Here is a 26596-nt window from a genome sequence, read left to right on the forward strand (position 1 = left end):
ATGTCCATCTTTAGAAATGTCATTTTTGTGTTTTTGACGTACCTCAACAAGACAAGACCAGAGAATTATTCGTTAACGTAGGTACTTGAATATATACTGTTTTGAAGTACCCTATTGAGGCTTTCTTTTTTTTTATCTTTTTTTTAACCTGTTCTGTGACTGTTTTATAGAAGAGGCTGTCGACACCTCTCTCCAATATGATGACCCACATAGATTCACAAAGCAAATTCCTCAGCCGTGGGGTATGCCTGTGTTGATAAATCAGGTAAAAAAAACTTTCAGCTGCCCTATTTTGGATTTGAAAATTGGTATTTGGCTTGGAGTGTAAGATGTTAGACAACAACCAGCCACAGAAAAAACGGTAAACTTGGCATAGAATCAGATCATAGCGTTTGGTTGATAATAAGTGTAAGTGGAAAAGAACATTAACTCTACAACATCAAGTTTTAGTGCTAAGTTAGCATTGGGAATATCGTACAGTTCATTTATACTATAATCTTTTCCTGAAAGCCGAATTGAGCATTTTGAGGGGCTCTAACAAATTACATTTCTTGTAGAGGTGAATAAATTCTTGTTTCTGTGTTTTTCACAAGAAAAATTAAACAGCAACGGGGATGTAATGCTGCGCTTCTGTACGACCTTTATGGATCGTCGCTTTCTAACATGCACGTGTATGTTATGTGCTTTAATCCTACACTGCCACATGGCTACACTTATGAATTTCATTTCATTGTTCAGAACTAATTTCAGTTCTGAAGTAAATCGAATTTCAGGTCACGTTCCTTCATTGTGTTCTTGTCTTGGATATAAAAGATTTATGTTATTAAACCAAAGGTAACTTGACTGTCACTTGAGTTGGCTTCAATCCTGCCCTCAACAATTTTTTTTTTGTACCACGGAAGGTCAAAATCCCTCCGCACCCTATCGCAAAGGTGTGGAGCATTGTGGTGTATGCACGTTCTTGTCGGTACCACTTGGAACCTAAACATATGCTATTACACTGTCTTCAGCCTTTGTAGTGACACAGACCGGAACGGTGTGGCTCCATTACCTCTCCTGAAGGTTTTTATGAAGCTCTTTGCCGTCTCTCACGGAAAATTTGCCTTTTATTTATGTTTTGTGGATCAGAACAAGTCTCCAGAACTTCATTTTTACGTTCATTATCAAGTATGCCTGAAAACATTTAATTAAAGGTGAACACATGTTGTCACACCAAGCCCTAGTGCCTATTCACATAAGAATGTGTTTACTTTATAGCCATTAGACAAGTCAAGGGCCAAAAAAGTATTTCCAAGACAAAATTTAGTACGGTAAGTTTAGACCAGCACATAATTCTTATAGCGCATACGCCGATCTCATTTCACATGCAAATCAAGGATATAGAGAGCGGCGCATGCGCTGTAAAGGCGTGTGGTGTGAACGCATACCCATTTAATTGCTGCCTCACTGGAACGCCATGTTGGGTACACGAGACATGACGCCTTATATGGTCACAGTACATTGACAGTGGGACAACTATACATATTTGCCCACGCACATTTCCTTATGTCGAGCGACAAAGGTTGAAGTATCAGCTTGATTTTAAAGTCATGACGCAGTTAATTCTGAACTGAACCAAGGTGTCCCGCTCAAGGGAATCCCAAACTACACATAGTATATATCGACACAACTTCTGCCTCTGAGACGTATCAAACGTGTTGACGCAGGTACAACTGTTCCATCCTTTTTTTTTTACCTAATTCTGCTTAAGGCATGACGATAGATGGCTTTTAACTTGCTTCTATTCACGCATTTACAAGCACAGTTAGAATAACATCCTAACTGGGGAAACTGTGAACGGTCCGAACTTCACCAGTTACGCGTGTGCCCATTCGCCAGCTACCCTTCTGTCGTCGATGCTCATGTTTCGCTCCCTGTGTCGTAGTCTTTTGATACTTTGGACTGCTAATCTTTTATGCTTGTAAGGCATTCGTAAACAACTTCAGCAGATTTATGGACAGGAAAAGGTCATAACTTCTTAGATATGCATCTGGAGTCTTCCACACACACAAAATGATCTCTAGGAATAACACTGGAATTTTTTCCGAAAATCGGCAAAATAGAGTGTTATATTTCCCGTATTAAACGAGGGTCTTCCGTAGAATTGCCAGCAAGCGCAATTTGACACATGTGTAGGAAAACTGGCTTCCGGAAAAGGTCTTGTTATCTTTGCATTATTAAGCTCTGGGCGTCCTTTGGGTAGATTTTTTGGTAATTTTCTGTGAAATTCTGCCATACGACCCTTTTAGGCGCCGAGATACCACAATAATTGCAAAATAATTTACAGACAAAATGTATTAAAGGCAATACCCGGTTTGCTATGAAAATCACATTAAACGCATTGAGGAATGCCAGAGAGAGTTGTGGTTGATATTTTTATCTTTTTTAAATGTGTTTTTATTAATGCCATGCCGTCATGGTTCATTGCATGACATAATTCGTTGGCTTTCCAATCGGTGTCCGCAGCAGAGGAAAGGTGGGTGAGTTGCCGAACCTGTCTATTTTGCCTCTCTGTCTGGCAGCAGAGAGAAGGTGGGTTGAGCTACCTTACCTGTCTGTTTGCTGGTCTGTCTGGCAGCAGAGGGAAGGTGGGTGAGCTACCTTACCTGTGTGTTTGCTGGTCTGTCTGGCAGCAGAGGGAAGGTGGGTGAGCTACCTTCAGCCATTTTTCTCCATAAATACCAGTTAACATATACATGCACCCTTCTCCTTTACTTTGTAACAAGGTTCGGCGCAGTGTTATTCCTTTGTTGGACCATGTGATCGAGGGTGGTAGAGTTATAGGGTGTGGATTTGTAACCTGTACGTTTTAGCTGTGCGTAAGTTTCCGCTCTAAAAGTGCCCATTCGTTTTGTAAGGTATAGTTCAATACTGAGACAAGTCTGACTTATCATTTCTTTTCACTTATGAGTGAATGATTATGGCTTAACGCCACGTCGGTAATATATCAGCTATATCCTGACCAGCCCGCGTTTGAAATTGTTTACTTAATAAAATCTGATATATGAAAACTTGGCGTGAGGGTCAGTCAATGAGTCCACAACACAGACTAGCAAAACAGGTTGTCAGTTACATCTGCCATGACTTCTAAGCTACAAGAACAATATTGTGTGGGCTAAAACATATCTGTGTATTACGTTACTATCCGCGTTCAGTACAAGTCTGAACCCAGTCCATCTTCCCTCACCACAACTCTGTTTTACTTCCCACTTAATCACTAGATCATGCACCCGGGTGGGGGGGGGGGGGGTATTGTGCCATTGTTTCCCGTCCATTGTGCTCTGTGAAGTGTGCTTATCAGTATATCTTATCTCTAACTTATCTCTTAGCTCTAACTATTCTCAGTCGATCTGATACGTTACCTGTACAAGTTCTTACCTGTCCTGTGTTAATGAGTGAGCGAGTAATTGACCCGGTACAAAAACTTAACCTTGTATTCATACACACACTTCTCTTTAATAGCAATTGTATTTTAATTCGTTTCTACAGCAATGATAATTAAATAAACAAATAATTAGATAAGCATTCAATGTTCGACCCCCGCCTCCACTCCCCGCGACAACTGCACTCTAGTAGTCAATCACATGTCAATCTTGATTTTATTTTTTAGAATCATTGTGTTCTCAAAAAAAAACAAGGGAGAGTAAATAATAACATCAGATGCAGGAGTTCGGTTTATAAGTTTTATGTGACTAAAGGAAATAATAAGTCGTTTATACTGTAAGCCACCTGATGGAGTTGTCAAAATGACAGTTATTAACACGTATTCTGTACCACTCGAGTCAACGGTTTTAAATGTCCACATCGTGGATGGAGGAGTTAAAACGTAGGCATGTTGTTGATGTGTCGCCGCATATCCTGTTTGTACTAGTGTATTCGACAGGTCTCCACGAGGTCAACCCTTCCATGTGCCATCGACGAGGTAATTAGGTAGCCACATGGCTATAATATCACAGGCTTTCTATACATTATATGCAATTATCACATTTTTGCGGAGTTCTGAACGAATTAAGCGTGTTGTGATGTGCGGTCTACAATCAGCAGCCGTCCCTTGGTGGAATCTTATCCGTGACCACAGACGTGAGTCAGGCAGTTTCCGGAGAGCGGACTATACAGGCAACAAATGTGATGCCGAATTTGACAACAGTATGCCAACACGTTCGCCACTAATACACTAGTACGTTGTTTTTAAGCTGAGTATTTTCTAGAGATTGTACATTTGTTTGTCATAAGTAACACGCATGACAAAGGAGCCGAGTGACTGATTCATACATTCGATTCTTCACATGGGTGTTGGTTGAGGAAGATGAAAGCCTAGAGTCAATCACCTTAGTATCTCCTCTCCAACCCGATGTGTAGCTAATGGTCTAATGCTGAGTAAGTTTGTGTCAAGTCTGAGAATGTTTGTGTCAAGTCTGAGAATGTTAAAGCGTTATTTGACCCCCCACATGTGCAGAGGCTAGTGTCTTCGGCATGGCGTTCCGGTGAGGTAGCCCTGTGAACATCGCTGAGTAAAGACACGTTACCATAATGATATGGCTGAAATATTGTTGGAATTCACACTGCAAATTGAGCTGCATCACCTCCAACGGATTGATTTATGATTGACGCGCCACTCCTCATTACACTCCCCTACCCTCTCCTCATTACGCTTCCTTACCCTCTCCTCATTACTCTCATCTACCCTCTCCCCATTACTTTTCCCTACCCTCTCCCATTACGCTCCCTTACCCTCTCCCCTTTATGCTCCCTTACCCTCTCCCCATTACTCTCGCCTACCCTCTCCCCATTATGCTCCCTTACCCTCTCCTCATTACACTCCCTTACTCTATCCCCATTACTCTCGCCTACCCTCTCCCCACTACTTTTCCCTACCCTCTCCCATTACGCTCCCTTACCCTCTCCCCATTACTCTCCCCTACCCTCTCCCCATTACTCGTCCCTACCCTCTCCCCATTATTCTCCCCTACCCTCTCCCATTACGCTCCCCTACCCTCTCCCATTACGCTCCCCTACCCTCTCCTCATTACACTCCCCTACCCTCTCCCCATTACTCTCCCCTACCCTCTCCCATTACGCTCCCCTACCCTCTCCGCATTACACTCCCCTAACCTCTCCCCATTACTCTCCCCTACCCTCTCCAATTACGCTCCCCTACCCTCTTCTCATTACACTCCCCTAACTTCTCCCCATTACTCTCCCCTACCCTCTCCAATTGCGCTCCCCTACCCTCTCCTCATTACACTCCCCTAACCTCTTCCCATTACTCTCCCCTACCCTCTCTCATTACGCTCCCCTACCCTCTCCCATTACGCTCCCCTACCCTCTCCTCATTACACTCCCCTAACCTCTCCCCATTACTCTCCCCTACCCTCTCCCATTACTCTCCCCTACCCTCTCCTCATTACACTCCCCTAACCTCTCCCCATTACTCTCCCCTACCCTCTCCTCATTACACTCCCCTACCCTCTCCCCCATTACTCTCCTCTAACCTCTCCCCATTACCCTCCCCTACCCTCTCCCAATACGCTCCCCTACCCTCTCCCCCATTACTCTCCCCTACCCTCTCCCCAATACTCTTCCCTACCCCCTCCCATTACGCTCCCCTACCCTCTCCTTATTACACTCCCCTACCCTCTCCCCATTACTCTCCCCTACCGATCCCCTACCCTCTTCTCATTACACTCCCCTAACCTCTCCCCATTACTCTCCCCTACCGATCCCCTACCCTCTTCTCATTACACTCCCCTAACCTCTCCCCATTACTCTCCCCTACCCTCTCCAATTACTCTCTCCTACCCTCTCCTCATTACACTCCCCTACCCTCTCCCCCATTACTCTCCTCTAACCTCTCCCCATTACCCTCCCCTACCCTCCCCCATTACGCTTCCCTACCCCCTCCCATTGCTCTCCCCTACCCTCTCCCCATTACGCTCCCCTACCCTCCCCTCATTACACTCCCCTAGCCCCGCACCATTACACCCCTCTACCCCCTCCCATTACGCTCCCCTACCCTCTCCTCATTACACTCCCCTAACCCCTCCTCATTACACTCCTCTAACCCCTCCTCATTACACTCCCATTCCGTTCCCCTACCCTCTCACCATTACGCTTCCCTACCCACTCCCCATTCCGCTCCCCTACCCTCTCCCCATTACACTCCCCTAACCTCTCCCCATTACGCTCCCCTACCCTCTCCTACCCTCTCCCCTCTAAAATCCTAGCCACATCCACCTACACAAACACACCCTCGAGGAGACTGGACGTTCTTTAAGGACACCAATATTTTACAGCGTGGCCTTCACGTGTGGGTCGCTTCGAGTCGGGTATGGTTAATGTTGAGTTTAATTATCACATGCAGTCTGGGGTAATGGCTAGGCTATTCAGCGTTTTAGCGGATAAGGTCATTTTGAAAATGATGTGTGATCTGATGAATGAATCTGCCAAATGTCGCACAAACGAACGCAGCTAAAGTTGAGTCACCACACCATGTTGACATTCTTATGTCCCTGGGACGGAAAAAATTAAAACGTGTCAGACTGGCATAGGCCTTTGCGTATCGTTATAAAAAAAATTCACCATGCCTGAATTACGGTTGTTAACACATTCTAATATTTATTTATTTCTTCATTTATCTATTTACTTAGATACTTAAATTGAGGTTTTCCGCCAATGGTTTGACTGTTGCATACAGTGTCTTTAGCGAAGTTAATCATACTTGATCAATGCAGTGTCATTTACAAAGGGCTTCTTTTGCGTTTTATATTTTGCGATCTAAAAAGGGTAAAAAATATTGATGTATATCAATTATTTATATGGTAAGTACTAGCGCAAAGGTCACTTACATGGTTGAGTGAAGGCTTTTATGGCAAGATACGAGTCGTACTAATAACGTTCTATCAGGGCGCAGTACGAGTCCCATGGGGAACGCTCAGGTGCGCGCTGAGGCTAGGCGCCTCTCTTTGTTGTGATCAGTGTGTATGTGTTAGTCTTATCGCTCTCAGCCGTCCATGGCGTTTCTACAGGAGGGTGAAGCGGTGCACCTGGGAGCTGCTGTGCGAACGGATGACGGCCCGCCAAGCCCACAATACCAGCAAGGTCGATTGGAGAAGACTTCCACGTCTCTTCAAGAATAGGTGCCAAAGGTCCCATTCAGGAAAGCTACCTTGGTCAATTAGCAGCTTATCGTGCTGATTCACGCGCGAGAGTGTCAGCAAAGATAATAAACTAATCAGCCGGGGCAGCCTCTTAACGGAGTGCATGTCACGGTGAAATTAAGATCTTTGAGTCGAGAGCTTCGCCTGCTATATTTTGTCGATAAATTCAACATATTCTTGACAGAAAATAATAGTAAAACAGAGTATAAGAGCTAAATGAAATAAGCCCATCTTTATCTTTCTTTCCTCTATGAACCCATCCCGTACTAAAAACATTCCGTTATAAAATTTTGTATATTACTTTGTGTAGCTTACCTAATTCCATTCAAATTAATGAGCTGACCATCGTGCTAATGTTACAACTCTAAAAAATAAGATTATCGTGAACGGTTAGAATAAAAGTCGACCTGAAGTAGAAACCTTAGCTGCTTGATTATGTGAGACCAGATGTGAATTATCACACTGTCGTCAACGCTTTGATTGCAGTTATATGGGACCAGATGTTACTTATCACACTGTGGTGTCCGCTGTGATTGCCGGTTACGTGAGACCAGATGTCAATTATTACATTGTCATGTCCGCTTTGATTGCCGGTAATATGGGACTAGATGTTAGGTATCACACTGCCGTGTCCCCTTTCATTGGAGCTTACGTGAGACCAGATGTCAATTATCACACTGTATTCGCTAGTTTTGACTTCAATTCACTTTTCCTACGTGTTGAGGTGATTCACATTTGTACATATTTAAAAACAAATTAAAGGCATACAAGACGCATCCACTGAGTGATGTAATGATCTGTGCGCACTCTTGGTTTGAATGGTACTGAAAGGGTTTAAATTTACAAATACACCTTTCGTATCCGTAAATACGCCTTTCAAAGCTGCATTAATTTTCTTCAAAGGGTGTTTATATGATTTGAGAACGAAATAGAGCTTGATTTTGTCATTTTTACACCCTGAACAGTTTTTTCACATAGCTTGTCATGAATACTTTCTTTTAATTAGAATGTGCGTTGGCCTGGATCAGCTGTATTTACAATACTTTGGGTGTCACAACACTCATGTATTCAAATATATGATTTTTTCCCACGCCCGCTTTTTATTTGTCAATGGATACGCTGATTTATTAAAATAACGTTTTAGTATATTGTAAAATATTGGTTTCCTCATGCTTAACTTGAGCTAAATAGAGTGAAATAGACTTATCTTTGTGTCACGTGGGTGTTGCCTTAATGTGGAGGGGAAGGGGGATCTTTGTGATGATAAACAGCCATATTACACCTTATAAAAGACCTCAGCATAGCGATGGAGTTCAGAAAAGTGGTTATCCGTTGTCAAAACGACATTAACTGAAAGCAGCACATTTTGCACGCCCTGACAAATTCTGTGGTAACTTTCTGACATAACAAAAAAGCCCTTGGTTGATTGCTTGTGTTACAAAAGGCGAATAACTGCATGCATGTTCACCATTGAACACACAATCCTGAAGTCTACAACATAAATGTGCGTTCACCACCGAAACACAGTCGTAAAGTCTACAACATAAATGTGCGTTCACCACTGAAAGACAAGCCTCAAGTCTACAATACAAATGTGCGTTCACCATTGAAACACAGTCGTTAAGTCTACAATATAAATGTGCGTCCCACTGCTCTTTTATCTAGTGCTGCTTCACTGAAACGACTTACCGAAGGCACGTAAGCTGTCCCACTTGAGCCATTATACTGTTACGGGTCAACCAGTCGTTGCACTTGCCCCTTAATGATGAATGGATTAAGGTCTTAGGTTTAGGATCTATCTCTCCCGAAGCGGACACTCTACTAACTGGGCCATCGGGACCGGTTCTCCTGACATACATATTTGTTAGAGGAAAAATTTTTATAATTCCACAGGATATATTTGTCGAAATACACCCCGTATACCTGCCTTTAACGAAAATACCAACAGTGGGTGTTCAGTAATTTTTGTAGGTGACGAAATATTTTCCCGTTTTCCTGCAAAGATGCAAGACTGAGATGTTTTGAGCGCCTCCAGCGTGCGCACGTAGAACATTTGCCAGTCTTCATAACGCCTAATTCAATCAGCTTTACCAAGATGTATGAGTCTGTCAGTTCTTGTGAAAAGAGGAACATGAATTATAAAACGACATACTGGATGGAATTGATGTATTGGTTCATATAACTGATACATTGAGCTCATGTTGACAACTGACGACCGGTTTATATTCTTCCTGTTTGAAAGTTATACGTCTGTGGTGCTGATAACCGTACATGTATTGTTACAAAGCAATTAGCTCTTCATTAGCTTGCATAGCGTAAGAGATAATCAGTTTTGACTTGGAGTTTGCTGACGTATGTTTTAGCATGTACGGTACCTGGATGAGATAACCCCAGCCCTATGTACCTCCATATGCATGTACGCTGTTTGCACAGTCTTTTGAACAAATGTTAATATATGAGAAAACACATTTTTTTTTTATTTGTGTCAACTTCTTATAGTTTTTATTCCACAGCGACGAAAATTAATTACATAAAATGGAATGATTTGGGAGGTCATGTGTACCTAATGTACATACGCAATTTTTCGAATACTCAGTTTTGTGTTTCCTTTTGTCCTCAGCAAAAGATCTGGCAAATCTACCGGATGTCCGGTTTTGTGGAAAGTCATAAATACATGCATATATACACGTACACTTACATGTACACACGCACGCGCACATACATACCTACATATACATAAACACGTACGTTAATACATATTTGTATTCTTCATAGTTGCATTAAACACGTTTGCACCTCACGATATGGCTCTAAAACTGTGGGAGTGGCCTTCATCCATCATCTTTTACTTATGCCTTTATTGCCAGAAGTTTGCCAGTTGAAAACACGTATATATATAATAATCAGTCATATTCATGCAAATGTTTGTATTATTTTTTTTAGCTGACCGTGTAAAGAGGCGGTCGTGCAGGGAAGGAATGGTGGACCTGGCAGGCGATTGTATCCCTGTGAAGACGGTGAAGAGTTTGGGACTGTTACTTTGTGAATTAAGCAGATACATGAGCAAGGATAACCCTCTCTCAGGACTAGACAAGTTCTGCATACACAGTAAGTTTCGTTTCTTAATTTCTCTGATTTTACGCCATTTTTGAGTGCTTTACATCGTGCTGAAGGACCTTTCACTAACGTCACGATGGTCAAATTTGTGGGCGGGGAAAATCGGATAGACCTCTGGGAAAAGACCACCAGGATAAGCTTGAACGAAACATGTTGGAGATTGTCTTTCTTCCGCCACATATAGGAACAACGACGTGGTTAAGACCATTGTCCTTCAATTGCCACATGTAGGAGAAACCACGTGGTTAAGACAGTCGTCTTTCATCCGCCACATGAAGGAGAAACGAGGTGGTTAAGACCATTGTCCTTCAATTGCCACATGTAGGAGAAACCACGTGGTTAAGACAGTCGTCTTTCATCCGCCACATGAAGGAGAAACGACGTGGTTAAGACAATTGCCACATGTAGGAGAAACCACGTGGTTAAGACAGTCGTCTTTCATCCGCCACATGAAGGAGAAACGACGTGGTTAAGGCCATTGTCCTTCAACCACCATATGTAGGAGAAATCACGTGGTTAACACCATTGTCTTTCATCCGCCATATGTAGGAGAAACCACGTGGTTAAGATCATTGTCCTTTGTACGCCACATGAAGGAGGAACCACGTGGTTAAGACCATTGTCTTTCATCCACCATATGTAGGAGGAACCACGTGGTTAAGACCATTGTGTTTTGTACGCCACATGAAGGAGAAACCACGTGGTTAAAGACTTTTGTCCTTTGTACGCTACATGTAGGAGAAACCACGTGGTTAAGGCTATTGTCCTTTGTACGCCACATGAAGGAGAAACGACGTGGTTAAAGACTTTTGTCCTTTGTACGCTACATGTAGGAGAAACCACGTGGTTAAGGCTATTGTCCTTTGTACGCCACATGAAGGAGAAACCACGTGGTTAAAGACTTTTGTCCTTTGTACGCTACATGTAGGAGAAACCACGTGGTTAAGACTATTGTCTTTTGTACGCCACATGAAGGAGAAACGACGTGGTTAAAGACTTTTGTCCTTTGTACGCTACATGTAGGAGAAACCACGTGGTGAAGACTATTGTCCTTTGTACGCCACATGAAGGAGGAACCACGTGGTTAAGACCATTGTCCTTTGTACGCCACATGAAGGAGGAACCACGTGGTTAAGACCATTGTCTTTCATCCGCCATATGTAGGAGAAACCACGTGGTTAAGACTATTGTCCTTTGTACGCCACATGAAGGAGGAACCACGTGGTTAAGACCATTGTCTTTCATCCACCATATGTAGGAGGAACCACGTGGTTAAGACCATTGTGTTTTGTACGCCACATGAAGGAGAAACCACGTGGTTAAAGACTTTTGTCCTTTGTACGCCACATGAAGGAGAAACCACGTGGTTAAAGACTTTTGTCCTTTGTACGCTACATGTAGGAGAAACCACGTGGTTAAGACTATTGTCCTTTGTACGCTACATGTAGGAGAAACCACGTGGTTAAGACCATTGTGTTTTGTACGTCACATGAAGGAGAAACGACGTGGTTAAAGACTTTTGTCCTTTGTACGCTACATGTAGGAGAAACCACGTGGTTAAGACTATTGTCCTTTGTACGCTACATGTAGGAGAAACCACGTGGTTAAGACTATTGTCCTTTGTACGCCACATGAAGGAGGAACCACGTGGTTAAGACTATTGTCCTTTGTACGCCACATGAAGGAGGAACCACGTGGTTAAGACTATTGTCCTTTGTACGCCACATGAAGGAGAAACCACGTGGTTAAGACTATTGTCCTTTGTACGCCACATGAAGGAGGAACCACGTGGTTAAGACTATTGTCCTTTGTACGCTACATGTAGGAGAAACCACGTGGTTAAGACTATTGTCCTTTGTACGCCACATGTAGGAGAAACCACGTGGTTAAAGACTTTTGTCCTTTGTACGCTACATGTAGGAGAAACCACGTGGTTAAGACTATTGTCCTTTGTACGCCACATGAAGGAGAAACCACGTGGTTAAGACTATTGTCCTTTGTACGCCACATGAAGGAGAACCGAGGTTTGGGTTCAATCCTCAGGCCGTAAATAGGGAATCTGTTTCCGTACTGATGTGTATATCTGTGCATAACACGTGACAAAGTTCCTCAGTAACTTGCCAAAGATCTGTGGTTTACTCGCGTGTCTGTCTATTGTAAAACGACCTAACGTTAAACAACAATCAAATAAACACAGTAGAACAATGTCTCGGCCTGCAAGCTCCACTCTGCGCTTCCTCGACCACCTTTGACGTTTACGTTCCCAAACCACGTTTACTTTCCCCAAGCAATTTAAGGTTTATGTATACCAATCACTTTTTTACGTTTTCCTTCCTGTCGTTTACTTCCAGTAGTCTTCTGCCATATAACTGACCGCTGTGGAATATGTGAAATATTTTTCGTAGTTACATGTATAAGATAACAATCAGGAAAAGTTGTGAATGTTTTACGATGGACGGTGTAACATATTATTCCGTACTGGCCTATTTTACGATGAACGGTGTAACATATTATTCCGTACTGGCCTATTTTGCGATGTACGGTGTAACATATTATTCCGTACTGACCTATTTTGCGATGAGTGATGTAACATATTATTCCGTACTGGTCTGTTTTACGATAAACGGTGTAGCATATTATTCCGTACTGGCCTATTTTACGATGAGTGGTGTAACATATTATTCCGTACTGGCCTATTTTACGATGTACGGTGTAACATACTATTCTGTACTGGCCTATTTTACGATTAACGGCGAAACATATTATTCCGTACTGACCTATTTTACGATGAGCGGTGTAACATATTATTCCGTACTGACCTATTTCAGCTGAGAGGCGGATCTGGGGTAATCATGGATTCCTCGACGATGAAGACAGCAGGGAGGGTGAGTTATTTATTCATTTATTTATTTGACTGGTGTTTACGCCATAGTCGTGCTCCAGAATATTTCATTTAAGCGATGGTAGCCAACATTAAGGTGTGAGGAAACGTGAGACTGAGACGCTTATACAGACATGATTTACCAAGATGGGGGTATAGATGAAAGCTGCGACGTTACATGTGGCTGACTTCAGGAACTGTGAAATTGTGTAGGTTTATTATATCACTTATTTAAGGCAGTCCAGTTTTTTCTAAAAACTATTAGCTTATACTGGTATTAAAGTAAAAGAAAGAAAGGAAGAAGTAAAATATGAAATAAGATTCATCATTGATTGGTGTTTTACGCCGTACTCAAGAATATTTCACTTATACGACGGCGGCCATCATTATGGTGGGTGGAAACCGGGCAGAGCCCGGGATAAACCCACGGCCATCCGCAGGTTGGTGCCAGACCTTCTCACGTACGGCCGGAGAGGAGCTGGACTTGAACTCACAGCGAACTGTGAACTACTGGGTAATTACTCTGCGCTAGCGCTTTAACCAACTGAGCCACGGAGGCCCTCAGATATCTGAGAACTATGCGTAAAAATACTTTTTTAAAAGTATTGAAAGGCATTCAAATATTTGAAAACTATGGTGGGGTTTGTAAGCCATACTGACGGTGTCTAGGAACTCACGTCACATCACCTTTTTTTCTTGATTTTCACCGGAAGGAAGGAATTTTGAGGAATCTTTTATCAGTAGTCTTTTATTCATGGGGCAAAACTTCCTGTGACGTCAGAGCTCCTACATTTTCATAGTGTGGTCCATAAAGCCCACCTTAGAATTCAAATGTCTGAATGCCTTTAACTCTTCACAAAAATCTAAAAATATAAATGAAAGCATATTTATTCATGGTTTACGTGGTCTACATGGTGATGCCTTCTTCTCTTTTTGGAGGTATTTTCCTATAGCCAGTGCAGTTGTCCAAAGTCAAAGTATAACAGCAGCAGATTTAGTTAATAGTAAATATGCCGTTACGCAATTATGTTTGTGCTAATTACTGAGCCTTGTGTTTAGGCTAAATCTGGTGTTAAGCCTTGACGAATCTGGCCCATGGTTTATGATTTAGTGGACAATGAGCAGAACGCGGAGAAGACCACCACTTCTCCTGATTTATTCATGTGGCATGGCATGATGTATTCATGTGGCATGGCATGATGTATTCATGTGGCATGGCATGGTGTATTCATGTGGGATGTGGCATGTCAGGATATATTCATGTGACATGGCATAATGTATTCATGTGGCATGACATGATGTATTCGTGTGGCATGACATGATGTATTCATGTAGCATGACATGATGTATTCATGTGGCATGACATGATGTATTCATGTGGCATGACATGATGTATTCATGTGGCATGACATGGTGTATTCATGTAGCATGACATGATGTATTCATGTGGCATGACATGATGTATTCATACGGCATGACATGATGTATTCATGTAGCATGAGGTGATGTATTCATGTGGCATGACAAACCCGCGAATATAAAATTGCAGCCAAACAAAATTGGGGTGAAACTATGGAGAACCCTACCAATTGGGGAGTTTTGCCGATCAAACTTCTTCATTGTTATATGTAAAAATGGCCTACTTTATCATTTCGCTACTTTTGTTGACGATTGTTTTACCGATCACTTGTTTGGCTGTACTTCGGTGCCTCACATGGCACCCCTTTCCTTCTGAAAGTTTTCAGTTCACAAACGCTCAACTCTTCAATTTTCTCCATCGATCGTGCACTGTAAACGATATATGTGCAACCTTTTTTATACGGCTTGTTATAGTACATGCAACCAGAAATATAGAAATAACATTTCTGATGGGTTTATACGCTAGTGCTAAGGGGCTTCAGGCAATGTTTACCCCGGCACTCCGGTTTTCTCCACGCGATAACCTGAACATCATTGTATGAGTAAAACATTCTTGAGTAGGGCCTATGTCGTTAAAGAGGCTATTGGGCAAAAAATTCATTTCTCCTAATCAAATCAGATTTTCAATACTTACCAAATAGCTCATATTATCGCATTCAGACTCGCATCTGTAGTGTTTACAGTGATTCTAAAGTTTGAAAGAGCTATAATTCGATTGGATTTGCGCTAAGCCGTTTTTTGCCAAGAAAGTCTCCGGTATACTCTGGTTAAACAGCAATCAAATGAATAAATGAATCTTCGGACCAGTTGATGGCTCAAATATTTCGATAGATATGACGTTAAAACGATTGATTTAAAGCGATGGTAGAACGCGCGTGTTGCCAAGACAACGCCGTAATGGAATAGTTTCATTTATTGATGCTGACCTCTTTCGCATAAGTTAATTAAACAAAATTTCATTGGCCTCTTTAAAGGCGTGTTGTTTATTTGTGACGGTTAAGCTTATAAATATCATTTCCTCGTGTCCTCTGGCATAGTTGTATAACATGCTCTTCCAGAAGGCGGCTAGTTAACCCTTGACCAATCGGCAACCTTTCCCGCCGAATGTCAGTTCAGCTTGGACCCAAGACATCATTACAAGGGAAAATACCCAATCAGGTCACATATTCACATAAGACTTTGGCTGGTTTGGCTGTGCCTTTAAATCAGGAGGTTGTGGAAATATCTGGTGAAGTCCGGTAGCTTTTTCTTTGCTCCTCACAGTTTTGTCTTAATCCCTATACCACATTCGGTCAGCTTGGCCAAAGTGATCATAACAACAGACGTTTTATAAAACTTGTTTTAACGATTTTACAGAGTGGATAACAAATCATTTAGAAATATGTTTTAATGTACCGGTACAGTTTAAAGTTTAAATAGATCAACTTATAGTTGCAAAAAACCAATGTTAATCCTGTCTATATGGACTTTGTTTGTTACAGACGAGAAGAGGGCGTGGTGGCATTCCGGTCTAAAACCTGACAGGAGATGAAAGGTCAGGCCCAGTCACATGACCAAGTCACATGTGCAAGTGCTCAAACGCAAGCTTTCCCACCGAGGTTCATGTTTTATTAACTCACTCGCCGTCATTGTAATGGATTTTTTGCGAGATGTGGTCATGCGATCGCGTCGTTTTAAGACACTTAGCTCATCAGCGTAACAATAATTGAATGCGCTCAGGCGCCTTTTTTATTATATTTTTTGGGTTCTTTTGGATTATCGATACTTAGGCAAAAAAATTCTTTTCAGTGCAAAATAATTAGCTGTGTTTATGCACGGTGGTTACTATGTGTTTCTTTGTTTTGTTATAAACTGCAACAAGTCTAGGACGTAAAACACAGTTGAGTACTGTAAACTGTTAGTTGCGATTTTCGTCAGTATGTCTAAAAATACTGTCGAAAATACAGATGTTAGAACTTTATTAGGTTTTAGATCTGTCCATAAAAAAGCATTCCTAGCTATTTGTAAGTTATGGACCCTATTACTATATGTGAACCATAAGAGAACTCTCAGGTTTTTTGTCATCTGATTGTTCACTTTTATTGCATTTATCAGCGACATTCATTTATAGAAAACGTCACTATGTATAAGAACAAATATACTATGCTGAAATATACATGCATGTTAATACTTAGAGCGCTTACGATTATGTGGAAGCACCAGTGTTGTCAGATTATGAGGACCAATCACGAAACAATAACACCGAATATCGTGACATGATTGGCTAGGCTAGGTTGTCGAGATCGGTGTTTCCGTGTTATCGTAAGAGCCCTTAATCTATATCTATGAGCTAAAAGATAGGAAAGGTCGTAGTTTTATCACAACAGAACTGTAATTGTTTGAGTTATGGCCAGTTTTAATTCATCATCGTTCCTGTGTGAAAATACATCTGAAATCTAATAAGACTGCGTACACACAAGACACTATTGAGATGTCTAACAGCTGCAAATAACATTGGCGACCAAACATGGTATCTTGTACCAGCACACCTGTAAGTTTTTTGTGTTTTTTTTAATTTAATTGAAATGCAAGCATTTGTGGACATTTCAGGTGTCCAGGGTAGAGCCATTTAAAATACCATCAAATTTGAGAAGGATCTGTTTTTTTGCCCATGTCTGCACTTCTCTGATCGCATGAGGCAAGGTGATAATTAGCTCTCGCTCTGTTTCCTTCTGTTGACAACGATTGCTACTTAGGAACATCTAGGCTTCCTCAGGCTTCAGAGCTTTCCCCTAATTCGTTTTGCATCATACTTAAACCTGTCGTACATTTCGAAAATGCTGTTGGTTTCTACGTACAACCAGATCACAAGCGAAACAAGCAAGTACCGGAATGTAAATTCTTTATTACAAAAATAATATAATGTTATCTTCTTTGTCCTGTTCTGTGATGCTATTGCGAAAACCAGTTATGTATATATTGTTAAATAAGTCTACAAATGGAATAAATAATGGTACACATAAAGAGTATGTTTTACTCCCATGAGAACGACTGATTGAAGAAGTCGTATGTCATGTCATCCAATTAAAATCAGATCGTATATGTCAACGACTTATAATATATTAAATGACCTCTTGCAGTGGGACCATAGATTTTTTCCTACAGCATTTTCTTATACGTATCCATGGCCCTGCGAATAGCATAATCCTCAGCTATAACGGTTGAAGGATTTACTGGGTGTGTCACACCAGCAACGGGGCTCGAGCATTAACAGTTGATCTAAAAGGGACATTTCCTTTGGCAGCTGTTAGTATAAACACTAACAGGCTGCACCTATTACTGATAACTCTTGGTCAGTTTCCTTAAATGGAAAAGCATGGTGCAGAGGACATGTCGTCACCCTAGCGCTGCTGATCTGTGGTGAATGCATGAGAGAACAGTCGTGCATCACAAAGAACCAACCAGTTCACATCAAAGTTGCCACCTGTAAAAGAGCAGCTCCCACAAAACGTACTGGGTGTTTCTACATGCAGAACCCTTGTAGTCACCATGGCGATGGTTGGGCGTTCTTATTCTAAATTCAACGTTTGTCGAAAGATATATACATATTTATTGTTATTATTAAGGTAAGCACTAGGATAGGCGTCTCACACAAACCCATTTATAGCTGACATTACGAGATAATTTAATGGCTACAACATGTGCCGACAGTAGTTAGATAGACATATATCTACCTGTCTCTCTGGTTGTGCGATTTCGATAGCTTTATCCCTTTGCTTTTTTGGAACTGCTGCCTCACCGGAATACGGGAGCCACAGTCTACCAATAACAGATCGTTTTGCTCAGTACAAATACGATATTCATCATTTTTTTTCCATTAGTAAGCATATTCCTTTCGCTGCCTCGCTTTTTTGTAGCACTATTGCACTCCATATCCTGTGACCAGGTAGAGTGGGCTTTTGAGCAAGATGTAAAAGAAGGCAGCATTTTTTTTCACTTTTGCAGCTCTTGCGGAGAGTACATGATATGATGTCAACATTCGATCAGACAGAGTGAATAATTGAGCATACGTTTAACGCTCCAGTTAATGTAATCGCTCAACCTGGACATACTATATTCATTGTGATGAAACCATATGTATGTACATTTGCCGAAAAGGAGGAATGTTTTGCTACCAAACTGTATGCACGCAGCATTGCACTTAAACGTGTGTGAGGGCAAAACGCCGCATGATTTGTGCTCCGGGATTCTGTTACTCGCAATCTAATACACACGTTTTCACGAAAACAACTTTTTACCACAAAATATTTATCCGATAAAAATGTGTTTGCTTATGAAAATTATTTGATTTGCCCATTCGTTTATCAACTATTTTCGCTATAATAAATGCCATTTTTGAGTGATCCTTACGTTTTAAGGGTTTTGTTTCCTATCAAAATACATATAAGTTTATTTCGAACGTTTGGCTACGTTCTCTAAGTCATTCTTTTCACTTTGCTTTACAGAAGACTCTTTAGGCATTGCGCATGTGCTATGATGTACCGACCTATCCATAAAGTAGCTTCCGGTCAGATTTTATAGAGCGCAAGGAAGTGATGGCAACAAACCTTAAATAATTTCAAGGAGTACTCTAACATATCTGACGTACACCCGATGTTTTACCGTCGGGCGAATATGGCATAAACTCAGGAGCATTCGATGAAGTATTACCTCAAACTGCAGCCAGATCGGCATTATAATTTACACGTGAACTTGATGTAAATTCGTGTAATAAACACACTAAATCAGTTTCAATAACCAAACTGGAGAGAAGCTCAGGAATTAATAAAGCTCATATATATTTACAAGTGACAAGACAAATGAGAGAGACTGTGGATGATTGCCCGTCCCTGAGATGACTTCCATATATGTGTGCTGTAGAAATGGCCGCAACACCATTATAGTCAACAGCTCTGAACTTAATAAAATATCAAGCAGACAAGCATTTGATTACCGGTATGTAACTTAGCGCCGTTTTTAGTGATAGGGAATCCAACACTAATGGTTGTGCTATCATCCATGTTTATACGCCTAATGAGTTGTAGTTCTCCCGGACTCTGCGCGGTTTCCTCCCACCATGATGCTGATAGCCGTGATGCTGACAAGTGAAATTCTCTTGAGTACGCTGTAAAACACCAATCAAAAAATAAACAATTAAATATAATGAGTAGTTAGCGAGGATACAGGAGGTGCGAGTTCGAGCCCGGCTTTGGGCAGAACATTTCCAGACAACTCTTGTAATTCGTGAGGCCCTAATGATGAGGCCCGTGGGGCTGTTTGGGCAAACTAACGTACGCAAAGTTGTATACGTCACCATGAAGTGGGGAAACTCCATCCATAACTTGCAGTTGGTCAGTGGTTTACCCCAGGCAATCCGGTCTCATCCAAGCACAAACCTTATCGTCGTCGTATTAGACAAAATTAAATAAGCAGTTTGAGCAACACTATTAAACGAAACACTGAGCAAATTTCGGCGGCTTCTATGCACCCGAACAGTGAGAGATGAGATAAGAGAAGGTAATCTCTGGACATTTGTCTATATTTTATCCTTTTTCTCTTCACAACAATTAATAAAGGCGCTTAGAGAGTTCAATTCTTTGACAATTTTCGTGTCTTTATTTCATTGTTGTTTAACAAATTGTGTGGACAAAAGAAAAAATAACATAGAAGTGTAACGGTGTATAGTTACCTGGATGTAGAGGTGAGTCAACAGTTTTCAGTGATGCCGGAAAGACGTAATAACCCGTGCGGCAGATTCAGTAGTGCGTGGTCTCCATAGCTTCATCTTTATTTGTATTATACACAATATCAAATAACATGAAGCAAGAAAAAATATATCTATGTAAATACATGTAAAGTTATTGTATATAACACACATTTTACATGGTTGCACATTTATTGTTATAGTACGCATGTTGACAGAGGTGATATTAAAACTGTGCCATGTTATTCAGCCTCTCATAAAACTAAAGTCTTAGATTTAACACTCTGAAGATCACCCCAAGTGACCGCACTTATAAGAGTTACATCTATCTGACCAGTTTTTAGTTTTTAGTCAACACTCTTCAAAATTGTTCATAGTCCAACTTCATCAAAAGTGTTAATTTTTTAAAACTTTGTTTCAAGCGTTGATTTAAGGCGTTGATTAACCAACTTTTGATGGAGTTGAAATATGAACGCTTGGGCGAGTGTTAAAACATTAACACTTTATTAAGTGCAGTCACTCCTTGTGATCTGTTCAGTACCAAATATAACACTTTAGCTTTAAGAATGTAACTCTGGGTTAAGGGGAAATGGATGGACGCACATACATGTACTTACAAAACATAATGCCTCACATCTTCTACGATTTTAAGTTGTAATTAATGGCTTGTAAGTCTGGCAATAGTCAGTAAATTTGAATGGAGGTGCTTTATAGTAAATCATTGGCTACAACATTAACGCTTAGCTTCCTGGTATATTGTCATCCATAAATAGTTTGTTAAAATTGAAGTCATCTCTTTAGTCGTGCAATCAGCGAAAGAGGAAAATCCAGAAATTCAGTGTACCACTCGTGGAATCAGTAATCTCCTGTGATTCCAGCGAACTGGGATACACAGGGGTTTATGTACCACAAGAGGGCGTCTGTGTGGCCTGGTGGATAGCGTGTTAACAGAGTACAATGACCCAAGAGCCTTTCACAAGTACGATCGATGTCGGATCAAATCCAGCTCATGCTGGCTCCTTCTACAGACGTATTTGGGAAGGCCTGCGGGTCGTCGTGAGTGTCCCATGGGCTCCGTGCGGTTCCCTCCCACCATAAAATTGGCTGTCGACGTATAGGTGAAATATATTTGAGTACGGCATAAAACAGCAATTAAAAAAATACATGTACAGTTTATATAACGTTTGGCTAGCGTAAAGGATCATGCTTTATGAAGCACCGCTAACAGGGGAGCACAGTTAAAACCCACTGCATGGGACACCCACATTAGTAATTCGAGTTTTATAAGTCGAGCAACATCTCAAGAATGATAACATGCTAAGGGTTTTGAACTAGAAAATGCCTGGTGAGCTCTGAAATTTACGAAATGGTGGCCTGTCTTTTGAAACACCAGAACATTCAGCTTATTAAGACAGCGGATTAAATCTTGATGAGGAACGTACGTAGTATAGAGAATCCCTATGTGGCTACACGTTAATTCTGTCATGGACCTTGCAAAACTAATTCCTCGGTGAATGCCTTTGATTTGTTTAGAATGCGCATGTATTATACATCGTACTTTTTTTCCAGAGAACTGTGCAATATTTTCCCTCGGAAGTTTTAACAAGTTTTATGGGGATTTTATTACTGTGGACGGGAATTCTGGCCGTATCCGGAGTTTTGCGCATTCTAGATATCCAGTATATTACCGGCGTCCTTGTTGCACTGTCGAGCGCTCAACTATAGAATCATACACAGCAAAATAGAAACCAGGAATAACACCGTAGTGATTATTTGCCTAACTGGGCTTTAATGTCGTTAAATATCATTTCGGTGAAATCACCATGGTGTCTCGTAGCAGGCTGGACCCAATGCCATCACATTTATAGTGCTGCCGTGGAGGAACGCCATGTCGAAGATACCAGACAAGACACCCGCCACATCAGGTCGACTAGCATTTGGACCATTCCTCTTCTGTTGAGAGCAAAGCGTGGTAGATGCAAGACTACTAATGTTGAAGACTCTGCTACGAATCGATTCGGGGACTGAACCATGGATCTACCGTTTTGGCCAAACTCTGACATGTATTTCTTTGCACCATGAAAATGTTGAGCCACTTATATGCCTTGTAAAGATGTAAGCACTCGCAAATTATTTCCGAACACTGTCAAGATGGGGGTGAGGCTGGGGGTTAGGGGCGAGTAGCCGCACGTCACGAAAAACAGCAACACTATTAAACAAGCTAGGTCTAACACAACGCACATGTACAAAACTGCAATGTTTTTTTTTGTAGGAAACGCTTATAAAATGGTATGTATTAGGTAAAGCTTATCTACTATAGCAATATACGAGAACAGAAAAGGAAATATACTTTGTTTCTTAAAACAGTTCACAGTAAGAACGGCAAAAACTGCGCACATTACATTTTGTGTGGCACCTACACTGCGCACATTATATTTTGTGTTCAACCTACACGGCGCACATTACATTTTGTGTGGCATGTACACTGCGCACATTACATTTTGTGTTCCACCTACACGGCGCACATTACATTTTGTGTGGCATCTACACAGCGCACATTACATTTTGTGTGGCATCTACACGACGCACATTATATTTTGTGTTCCATCTACACGGCGCACATTACATTTTGTGTGGCATCTACACGGTGCACATTATATTTTGTGTTCCACCTACACTGCGCACATTATATTTTGTGTTCCACCTATACTGCGCACATTATATATTGTTTTCCACCTACACGGCGCACATTATATTTTGTGGTCCACCTATACTGCGCACATTATATTTTGTGTTCCACCTACACGGCGCACATTACATTTTGTGTGGCATGTACACTGCGCACATTACATTTTATGTGACATCTACACGCCACACATTATATTTTGTGTTCCACCTACACTGCGCACATTATATTTTGTGTTCCACCTACACGGCGCACATTATATATTGTGTTCAACCTACACAGCGCACGTTACATTTTGTGTTCCACCTACACGGCGCACATTACATGTTGTGTTTCACCTACACAGCGCACATTATATTTTGTGTGGCATCTACACTGCGCACATTACATTTTGTGTTCCACCTACACTGAGCACATTATATTTTGTGTTCCACCTACACGGCGCACATTACATTTTATGTGATATCTACACTGTGCACATTATATTTTGTGTTCCACCTACACAGTGCACATTATATTTTGTGTGGCATCTACACTGTGTACATTATATTTTGTGTGGTATCTACACGGCGCACATTACATTTTGTGTGGCACCTACACTGCGCACATTATATTTTGTGTTCCACCTAGACGGCGCACATTATATTTTGTGTGACACCTACACGGCGCACATTACATTTTGTGTGGCACTAACACTGCGCACATTACATTTTGTGTGGCATCTACACGGCGCACATTACATTTTGTGTGGCATCTACACGGCGCACATTATATTTTGTGTTCCACCTACACGGCGAACATTACATTTTGTGTGGGATCTACACAGTGCACATTATATTTTGTGTTCCACCTACACTGCGCACATTATATTTTGTGTTCCACCTACACTGCGCACATTATAAATTGTGTTCCACCTACACGGCGCACATTACATTTTGTGTGGATGTACACTGCGCACATTACATTTTGTGTTAAACCTACACAGCGCACATTACATTTTGTGTTCCACCTACACGGCGCACATTACATTTTGTGTGGCATCTACACTGTGCACATTACATTTTGTGTTCCACCTACACAGCGCACATTGCATTTTGTGTTCCAGCTACACGGCGCACATTACATTTTGTGTGGCATCTACACGGCGCACATTACAGTTTGTGTTCCACCTACACTGCGCACATTATATATTGTGTTCCACCTACACGGCGCACATTACATTTTGTGTGGCATCTACACTGCGCACATTATATTTTGTGTGGCATCTACACTGTGCACATTATATTTTGTGTGGCACCTACACAGCGCACATTACATTTTGTGTGGCACATACACGGCGCACATTACATTTTGTGTAGCATCTACACGGCGCACATTACATTTTGTTTTCCACCTACACGGCGCACATTGCATTTTGTGTGACATCTACACGACGCACATTACATTTTGTGTTCCACCTACAAGGCGCACATTACATTTTGTGTGGCACCTACACGGCGCACATTACATTTTGTGTTCCACCTACACGGCGCACATTACATTTTGTGTGGCACCTACACTGTGCACATTACATTTTGTGTGGCACCTACACAGCGCACATTACATTTTGTGTGACACCTACACGGCGCACATTACATTTTGTGTGGCATCTACACTGCGCAGATTACATTTTGTGTGGCATCTACACAGCGCACATTATATTTTGTGTGGCACCTCCACTGCGCACATTACATTTTGTGTTCCACCTACACGGCGCACATTACATTTTGTGTGGCACCTACATACGTTGCCATCCTTACCAATAAACATTATTAATACTGATTTGAATAGTATTTTGCTTTGTGCGTAAGCGTAGTGTCTCTACGTGTTGGTCAGGTTCACGGTTTGGGAAATCTGGGAAGATAGACAATTCCATACACAGTCTTACACAATGTCTAATGCTAGAATAAGGCTCCATGGTGAAATCCACCAGTAATTGCAGAAACCTATAATTGTCGCACATGGCCCGTAAATGGACTGCACATGGCCAATCGGGCCCTGGACAACGAAATATTACATCATTTCGCCGCAGCATTCTGGCTCAGATTCCAGGAAAGCGTTAGCCTTTCAAACCTTGTTCCGTATAACGTCCGTAACTTTTCCTTGAAAGAAGTGTTATTTTTACGATACATGTTGATATGTGATTATTTCCTTGCTATTATAATCCTTCCGAAAACGAAGGACGGTACGAAAAGACTATATTTGCCCAAACGATGACCCAAAATTGGCTCTGCCGTCATAAAAGCGAAATTTGGAGTATTGACTGAAAACCAATGAAATCCCAGTACGATGTCATAAAACCCTCAAAAAATCTTTCTATGAGCATTCATAATAAAACAGTCATTTACTCTCATTTAAACATCACTTCTGTAGTTACACGACAGTTTCGCTCGTTTGATTTATTTATTTATTTCATTTCATTGGCTTTTCACGCTGTACTCAGGAATATTTCTCTTATACCACGGCGACCAGCATTATGGTGGGTGGAAACCGGGAAGAGCCCGGGGGAAAGCCACAAGCATACACAGGTTGCTGACAGACCTCCCACGTACGCCGGAGAAGAGCCAGCATGAGCTAGACTTGAACTCACAGCGACCGCATTGGTGAGAGGCCCCTGGGCCATTATGCGGCGCTAGAGCTCTAACCAACTGAGCCCCCTCGCTGAAGAAGACTGGACGTATTTATTTACGCACTGTCAGTTTTCCGCTTTGCAAAAAATAAAGGCACTGGTTTCATCTTTCTTTGTACCTATATCGATTTACTTCTATATTATTGATAACAAGGGTCATCTTCAGTCAATTCTTAACAGCATACAAGATATGGATTATTCTATTTTGTGTGTTTAATTTACTCTTATGTGTATATCTATACTTTTTGGGGTGAATAAACAAACAAACAAATAAGTTAAACAAATGAAAAGTAATGTCATCTGCTTTGCAGTATAATTGTGCCCAGCTTGTGTGCTTCGGGGGCTAAACTAAAGACACTATCCTTCTAATATTCATTTATTTATTTGATTAGTGTTTTACGCCGCACTCTAGAATATTTCACTTATACCACGGCGGTCTGCATTGTGGCAGGAGGAAATCGGGCAAAGCCCGGTGGAAACCCACGACGATCCGCAGGCTGCTGACAGGCCTTCCCACGAACGGCCTGAGAGGAAGCCAGCATGAGCTTAACTTGAACTCACTGCGACCGTCTTGGTGGGAGGCTTCTGGGTCATTGCGCCGCGCTGGCGAGTTAACTCTCTCGGCCGCGGAGGCCCCTCCTCCTAAGTAGACGGTCCCATTTTCCGAAATTCGATTTACCTTTCGTGGTACCAAAATCTAATTCTGTTCTTGATATTTAGAGGAAGCATTCATTTCTAACGATGGAAATGGTTAGTTGCTTGCATAGGTCAATGCGGACACAGAGCCTTTAACCTCCGGTCTACCTTCTCCTATGAGGGTCTGTATCAACTCTGCGCACTTTGACAAACAAAAACGACAACTGAAAGGAATGCTGTGTATATGTCCAGTAATTCACCTCTGAAGAGA

At 41.6% G+C, this 26596-nt stretch overlaps 1 protein-coding gene across 1 annotated transcript in view; it reads left to right on the forward strand.

Annotated features, from left to right (window-relative positions):
• Positions 1–19009, forward strand: part of LOC135478056 (uncharacterized) — a 34674-nt gene extending 15665 nt beyond the window's left edge. Inside the window, exons 2-4 of the mRNA XM_064758322.1 lie at positions 10140–10304; positions 13142–13198; positions 16095–19009. Coding sequence (XP_064614392.1) covers positions 10140–10304; positions 13142–13198; positions 16095–16144 — 272 coding nt within the window. The 3' untranslated portion in view covers positions 16145–19009. The remainder of the gene's footprint in view (positions 1–10139; positions 10305–13141; positions 13199–16094) is intronic.
• The last annotated feature ends 7587 nt before the right edge of the window (positions 19010–26596 follow it).

Source organism: Liolophura sinensis, chromosome 11 (assembly GCF_032854445.1).
Source record: "Liolophura sinensis isolate JHLJ2023 chromosome 11, CUHK_Ljap_v2, whole genome shotgun sequence".
Taxonomy (NCBI): Eukaryota; Metazoa; Mollusca; class Polyplacophora; order Chitonida; family Chitonidae; genus Liolophura; species Liolophura sinensis.